The 8,443-nt window shown below is 41.8% G+C and overlaps 1 protein-coding gene across 1 annotated transcript in view; it reads left to right on the top strand.

Moving 5' to 3' along the window:
• The first annotated feature begins 3,007 nt into the window (after positions 1 to 3,007).
• LOC137489914 (uncharacterized) overlaps positions 3,008 to 8,443 on the top strand; it is a 171,963-nt gene continuing 166,527 nt past the window's right edge. Inside the window, exons 1-2 of the mRNA XM_073948535.1 lie at positions 3,008 to 3,060; positions 4,084 to 4,233. Coding sequence (XP_073804636.1) covers positions 4,149 to 4,233 — 85 coding nt within the window. The 5' untranslated portion in view covers positions 3,008 to 3,060; positions 4,084 to 4,148. The remainder of the gene's footprint in view (positions 3,061 to 4,083; positions 4,234 to 8,443) is intronic.

Raw genomic sequence — 8,443 nt, 5'->3', positions numbered from 1 at the left:
AAAAGAAACCCAACCTGGACCATACGCTACTTGAAAACTACAGACCAGTATCCCTGCTTCCATTCATGGCCAAGATTCTGGAGAAAGTAGTGTTCAATCAAGTCCTGGACTTTCTTACTCAAAACAATCTCATGGACAACAAGCAATCCGGCTTTAAGAAAGGCCACTCAACTGAGACTGCCCTGCTCTCAGTCGTGGAGGATCTCAGACTGGCTAAAGCAGACTCAAAATCATCAGTCCTCATCTTGCTGGATTTGTCAGCTGCTTTTGACACTGTAAACCACCAGATCCTGCTATCTACGCTCGAGTCACTGGGCGTTGTGGGCACTGTTATACAATGGTTTAGATCTTACCTCTCTGACAGGTCATTCAGGGTGTCTTGGAGGGGAGAGGTGTCCAACCTACAGCATCTAAGCACTGGGGTACCTCAAGGCTCTGTTCTTGGGCCACTTCTCTTCTCCATCTACACATCATCTCTAGGACCAGTCATCCAGAGACATGGATTCTCCTACCACTGCTATGCTGATGATACCCAGCTATACCTCTATTTTTATCCTGATGATCCCTCGGTTCCAGCTCGCATCTCAGCCTGCCTGTTGGATATTTCACACTGGATGAAAGATCATCATCTTCAGCTGAACCTCGCAAAAACGGAAATGCTTGTAGTTTCTGCCAACTCGACTCTACACCATAACTTTTCAATCCAGATGGATGGGGCAACCATTACTGCATCCAAAATGGTGAAAAGCCTTGGAGTAACGATTGCATCCAAAATGGTGAAAAGCCTTGGAGTAACGATTGATGACCAACTAAACTTCTCTGACCACATTTCTAGAACTGCTCGATCGTGCAGATTCGCACTCTATAACATCAGAAAGATCCGACCCTTCTTATCTGAACATGCAGCTCAACTCCTTGTTCAAGCTCTTGTTCTCTCCAAACTGGATTACTGCAACTCTCTACTAGCTGGGCTTCCAGCTAACTCTATCAAGCCTCTTCAACTGCTCCAGAACGCAGCAGCACGAGTGGTCTTCAATGAACCTTAACGAGCACATGTCACTCCGCTGCTAGTCCGTTTGCACTGGCTGCCAGTTGCTGCTCGCATCAAATTCAAAGCTCTGATGTTTGCCTACAAAGTGACTTCTGGCCTTGCTCCTTCTTATCTGCTCTCACTTCTGCAGATCTATGTGCCCTCCAGAAACTTGCGTTCTGTGAATGAACGTCGCCTCGTGGTTCCATCCCAAAGAGGGAAGAAATCACTTTCGCGTACGCTCACGCTCAATCTGCCCAGTTGGTGGTATGAACTCCCTAACTGCATCAGAACAGCAGAATCACTCGCTACTTTTAAGAAACGACTAAAAACTCATCTATTTAGTCTCCACTTCACTTCCTAATCTGCAATTGCCTCTCTGAATATCACACTAACTGTACCCAAAAAAAAAAAAACTAATACTACTAATACTTTCCTTCTTAGACTTTACAGACCTGAAACTTGCCTATAGCACTTATTCATTGTTGCTCTTAGTTGTGTAAATTGCTTCCTTGTCCTCATTTGTAAGTCGCTTTGGATAAAAGCGTCTGCTAAATGACTAAAAGTAAATGAATGCTGCGCTGTGTGAATGCAGAAGGAAGATTGCCGTAATAAGCGCGTGCACGTCTAGAACGTGCTGACGTGAGACGTCTGCTTTAGCCAATCACAACAGTCAGACGCATTTACGTCCGCACGGTTTATGAGAATAAAAGCCTTTGAATATTTTTCCAGACACATTTAGCTGCTAGAAGTTAGTCAGATCATGTTTATATGTTCTTCTTAATGCCAACTTTGTAAATAATCATCGATGAGATGCTTATGATAAGCCGTTGTTTGTTTACCTTCAAGCTTTGCGTGTGCCTGTGAAACAGCCTGTGAGCGCCTGCACACGCACATATAATGAACATCTCGATATGCAAAAGTGATCCTGCGAAAGTTGTTCACAATATTGATCATCCACAGAGTTTGTAATGTAGTCAAATGTTTACAAATACAAGCGCAGCCGTTTAAAGCTCATTTGTGGTGAATGATGTCAGAATTTACTGGTATTTTGGAATGGATGTGTGAATGCTCTTTTCCGGAAAATTTCCGTAACGTCCTCGCCTGTGTGAACAGCGCTTTTTTGAATATACCGGTAAAGTCGTTCCGGAAATTTTCCAGATATTTACCAGTATCACTGTGTGAAAGGGGCTAATGTCAAGAACTGTGGCTGGTGAACTTTCATCCTCATAGGCAACATCCACAACATCCCCATGTTCAGATTTCTTTTTCAGTAGGTTCTTTTTAGAAACAATAATGTCATAGGTCGGTGGTTCCTCCCTCCATTCCACTAGAACCCATGTTTTGCCCATTTTCTAAGATAGATAAATATATAGACATAAATAAACACACACACACACACATGCACATAATTAATTATCTGATGGCTACAGCTGACTGTATCCATGACAACAGTTTTACCTTAATGTACCTGCCAAAGAGTAGTTTGCTGTCCGGCCGGCGACAAATGATTTCTGAGGTAACAAAAAACTACATTAGCATCAATTATAAATGTGAAATACTAAATAAAACACTGGTTATGTTAACAATGATAAAAATATCATTTCATATAGTCATTTTTTAAATTAAGTTCTGATATGATGGGCAGTAGTAGACCTTGGTATATTACGTTAGCAATGTAGTAATATTGTAAGGTAAGGGATTACATTTAAATAACAGTAATCTGTAATGTATTACAGTTTGGAAGTAACTTGTACAACACTGTATATATATATATATATATATATATATATATATATATATATATATATGTGTGTGTGTGTGTGTGTGTGTGTGTGTGTGTGTGTGTGTGTATGTGAGTGAGAGAGAGAGGGGGAGAGAAAATGGAAAACGAGCGAGAAATGTATCAATAAGTCATGACTGCAACAGCAAGTGGCAAGAAAAGCAAAACAAAATAAAAGACTTTTATTTTGGCGTGGTGTGACGTCATAAGTCGGCGCCGCATTTGCGCTGGATCCAGATGGAGAAAGGTTTGTTTTAAAGCGTTTACACTTATATAAAGCGATTGATTAAAGTTTCAGGATTTTTTTCATCCGATGCTAAATTATGCTGTTAATGCGTAATGCTGCTGTTGACAACATTATTTTAACAATTTATACTGTGTAGTATTATTTTACTCACAGTAATGAGGGTTATTGTTTGAATAATAGAGGTAAAGGTGGTTTTATATTCGCACATTTGTTCATTTAGAAGTCTCTATATTGTTTACTGTTACTTTGAATATTCGATCGGAATTAGCATAAAAGTGTGGCTTGAAAACAACATTAATACTGTTTATTTGACTGTGACCAATGTTGTACTTTGTCATTATAATCATTGAGTGCTAATATGATTTCGCTATTTAGAGTTAGCAAATAATACTATTATGAAATTATATTATTAAGGAGAAAGTCTGAATGTGCAAATATAAAACCAACTTTACCTCTATTCTTGAATAAACAAAAGAAACATAAACGTGTAGGTGTTTTAATAAAGGTTTAATTGATTAAATAGCATAATGTCATTCCATTCTAAATATACATCACTATGTATGAGAAACGGAGTTTTAATCAGCTCATTCTTTCTAGCTGACAATAGAGGTAAAGTTGGTTTTATATTCACACATTCGTTCATTTATAAGTCTCTAAATTGTTTACCATGTTACTTTGAATATTCGATTTGAATTAGCATGCAAGTATGACTTCTAAACAACATTGTTTATTTGACTGTGAACATTGTTGTACTTTGATAGTCATTGAGTGCTAATATGATTTCACTATTTAGAGTTTGCAAACAATACTTTTATGAAATTATATTATTAAGGAGAAAGTCTGAATGTGCGAATATAAAACCAACTTTACCTCTATGCATGGACGTACCTGATTTCTTTTTGTTAATTACTCCCATATAAAGAAACTGTTGAAGCAAGTGTTGAAGAGAAGTTATTTTGTTTCTGTTCATTGTTTTATTAATTTTAAACAGGACATTTTTATTGTTTTGTTCATATTAAACAGGATAAAGTGTCCAAAGACAGAGAAAAACTCCTGCTTGAGCGACTGATCTCCACACTGTGATAAAGATGGCGTATATTAAAGAGGAGAGTGAAGATGTGAAGATTGAAGAAACATTTACAGTCAAACAGGAAGATCTGCAGGAACAAACAGGTTAATTTTCATTCTCAAACACCAACTCATTAATTTGATCCTCATTCAGATATATTTTAATAATAAGAATACTAAATTAAATCCATCTTGCAGCCCTGAGTGTGCTGCCTAGTTCTCCTAAACGCACATAAGCACTCATTGAAAGACAGGAATCAGTTTCTTTCTTGTTCTTGTGTCATTTGTCATTCTTTTATGTATAATTAGTCTCTTATTACAAGTGGGCCTCAGCAATCCTGCAGGTGGGCCGCGAGCAAGCTTAAAATTAACTCTTAATATTAAGGGTGTCACGAGTTCTCGTGAGATTAAATCGGTAAAATTAAGATAAAAAGTTGTCTTGACCGTGAGGGTGAATTTAGCATTGAAGATTGGAAGCAGGATTGAATTTGAACCGCAAATCAAGTGCTTTGTATACACCTGCAAGGCTGGCCTCCAGTAGTATCTGGATGCAGCCTTTATGATGCAAGCTGAGATTGCATCACTCAGCGATGCAATGTCAGACACAATGCACTTAAATGGAGCTAGTGACTGTGACGGTTAGGGTTAGGGGTGGGGTTAGGTGAGCCCTTAAAAAGCATTGGATGTAGCCCAGATTGCACTGCACCAGGTCTGCAGCCAGACCCCTCTCATGGCCTCTGTGATGCATGTCACTCGGTTGGCCGTGTGGGTGTAAAGTCACCGCTTTATTTTCTCACCGGAGCGAGATGTGCTGAAAGCTGCTTTAGTAAAGTGCAGAACAGATTTTTAAACGCCGTAATTAATCTATTACCATCGTGTAGGACTTCATTACAAGTAAAAAACAAACACCTTAATTGTTCTGCATTTTGTGATTAAATTTTTTTTTAATTTTTATAAAAATCTATTTTCCATTCATATATTTGAAGACTATTCCATGAATATGTCTCATCATTAAGAATTTCTTTAAAGTAGTGTAAAAATATCGACTTGTCTCGTTCCCCTGAACCCAATCGTGCGTCTCATCTTGTATCGTGGAGTTGGCATCTCTTCAGACCCCTACTTAATATTATACTACAATGTTTGGATTTCATTTATAATATGCTATAATAAAATTATCAAAGTAATGTTCTGTAATTGATTACTTCAAGCTAGGAGCAAAAACAGCACCCAAATCTGAACTCCTTGAAAAAGTCATAGAGCTACCGGTAGTTGTCAACAACAAACTCTTCCGCCTTAAAGCTCCGCCTATGCTGGTTGATTGACACCTCAATTGCATTTGATTTATCATTTGCGATGTCTGTTTGAGGATTTGATTCACCATTTGCGGAGTTGTTTGAGCATTTGATTCACCATTTGCGATGTCGGTTTAAGGATTTGATTTATAGTTTGAGCATTTTGATTCACCATTTACAATGTCAGTTTGAAGATTTGATTTATCAATTGCGATGTCAGTTTGAGGATTTGATTTATCATTTGCGATGCCAGTTTGAGGATTTGATTTATAGTTTGAGTATTTGATTTATCATTTGATCCTTTAAGCATTTGAATTTTCATTTTAATTTTGTTAGGAAAAAACTTCCATACAAAACTTTCAGCACTTATAATTCAAATGAAAAAAAAATGCTAATGATTTCAGGACAGCACACTTTCTTCCACACACCACATAATGCTGCCCTCTTCAACTCTCCTCTTCCTTTATACTCTCACCCATTTCCTTTCTGCCGTCCCATGGGTGGAGACCAATTAAACAATGTTGACTGTCATCACAGAAAACACCAACAATCATAAATGCATGATTATTTGCGGTCATGGCTTTGCAATATACAGAGTGTACTGAGTTTTTTTTTTTCAAAGCATTTTCCCAATATATGTCCAAAATAAGATGTCCCCAAGTATCAGTCCTTTTGCTGAAACACAGAAAGTTTTGGCCAAATTAAGCCTTAAAATCACCCCAGAATGGATGAACCCAACAGCACACAAGGGGGAAAGGTGCACATTCCAGCCTTTATGTAGATGCTGTACAGGTATGTCTCATGTCTGCGAGGCAAATATTCAGCAGTTTGTTTAGCTGTTACCCCCGAACTTTTTTTTTTTCTGATGCGTTTACCAGTCAAGCACAGAATGAATAAGTTTCCTTGTCAACATTACAAATTTTAGAAAAAACATTTTGTTGTAATTATGAATATATACAAGTAAAAAACAGGGCATTTACAGCTTTCAAATCTGTGTCTTATCAATGTGACCAAAATGACTTTTCTAATCAATTATGTAAAAACTCTGAAAACTGGACAGACAGTTTCAATTTACTAAAACTTCTATGTTAAGCGGCTTTGACACAGTTTAACTTATACAAGCACTAGATAAATAAAGATGAATTGAATATGCTTTAATGTGTACACGTTAATAGACCGAACAAAATATTTGATTTATTTTACATTAATATGCATCAAAATTACAGTGTGTGTAGCCTATGTTCTCCTTCGGTTGGGGAACTTTAGTGCTATAAGTGGATTTGATCTTGGGAAAATCCACATATGGGAGGATTCGGTTCAAAAGCCGCTTGTCTGAAAGAGTATTGAACGGGCCAATGAAAGCAATGAATTGGCAGCGTAAGCTTGCGCAGGTGTGCTTCATTGCCAATTATCCCAGGATATAAGCACACCTGGAGCAAGCAAACGCCATCCTTTTCGCTTCAGAGACTTTCTGATCGAGTCGATGAGGGTTCCTCTTGCTGGTTCAGCGACTTCAGAGCGAACGAGTGTCTCCCGGTCCAGAGTGGGTTTTCGCGGCGGCAGACGGTCGAGCTGGGTCCGGTCCTCCAGAGCGGTACGTATTGTTGCAAACTTTCCTAAAAGAGCAACACAGTCATGCAGCACGTCCTTTTCAGGATGGCGCTCCGACTGTGCGTTTCTGGTTGCCGGGGTTTCCTGGCTCCGGATGATGGACACGATCACTGCATTACATGTTTGGGGGTCCAGCATGTTAATGTGGTGCTCGCGGGCAGTTCATGTCGTCACTGCTATGCCATGACCGTTGCACAGCTAAGATCGCCTCCGGGCAGGTGAGCGCCGTCAAAATGGATCCTGAAGCGGACATGTTAGCCGTGCTTTCCCGGGCTGCTTCGGCCGTGGGGTTGGAGCTGGTTCATCCCCCATCTCCACGGCCGGACCGACTAGATGGGTGCTACGTGGAGGACCAGAAGGCGAAGCCTTCGAAGCCTCTGGTCCCCTTCTTCCTGGAAGTGCACAGTAGGCTCACGCAGTCTTGGAGGGCAACTTTCTCAGCCCATGCTGCGTGTCCTTCCGCCCTCACTGCCCTTGACGGCGGAGCTGCCAGGGGGTATGAGGCGATCCCGTCAGTGGAACGCGCTATCGCGGTCAATCTTTGTCCGCGTGGCGCCCCTACGTGGCGGGGTCCGCCCCGTCTCCTGTCCAAAGCCTGTAGGTTGTCTGCCTCCCTCGGAGCCAGAGCTTATAAGGCTGCGGGCCAGGCTGCTTCCGCCTTGCACGCGATGGCCACCTACCAGCGCTACCAAGCGCAGGCGCTGGCCGAGCTGCACGAGGGCGGGTCTAACCCAGGCTTACTACATGAGCTGCGCACCACAACCGACTATGCTCTTCGGACTACTAAGTCCGCCGCGTGTGCACTGGGGATGGACGATGTTTACACTTGTGGTTCAGGAACGCCACCTCTGGCTAGACCTGGCCGATATGCGCAATGTTGACAAAGTTCGCTTTCTTGACTCGCCCATATCCCAGGCTGGCCTGTTCGGCGACACCGTCGGTGAATTCACCCAGGAATTCAAGGCGGTGAAAGAGCAGTCGGATGCGATGGGTAATGTCATCTGTCGGCGCGGTCGTAAGCCCGCTCCGCCCGCCGAGCCATCCACCTCCGCTGTTCCTCGTCGAGGGCGCCCGCCAACAAGTGCTGCCCCGCCCCCGGGCGCGCCGTACACCTCGAAAGCAGGCAGCCGTTAGCCGACAGGGCACCATCTGGCACCCTCGCCCCGATCTTTGGAACCTTCACGTGTAGTCCCTAGACGTGAGGAAGACTTGGGTAACCTACCGAGTGCCGTGGTTAATACCATCACTTAGGCTAGTGCCCCCTCCACGAGGTGCCCCTACGCCCTGAATCGAAGTCTATTCACTACATGGTGTGTCTCTCGCAGAGAAAACCTCAGAAATTGCCAGATCAGTGTTGTGCTCTCTTTTCTCCCAAGAGAAGCTGGACAGCAGGCTGTCGCCCTCCACTCTCA

This window comes from Danio rerio, chromosome 4 (assembly GCF_049306965.1).
Source record: "Danio rerio strain Tuebingen ecotype United States chromosome 4, GRCz12tu, whole genome shotgun sequence".
Lineage (NCBI taxonomy): Eukaryota > Metazoa > Chordata > Actinopteri > Cypriniformes > Danionidae > Danio > Danio rerio.
This window is presented reverse-complemented; position numbering and strand designations above follow the sequence as displayed.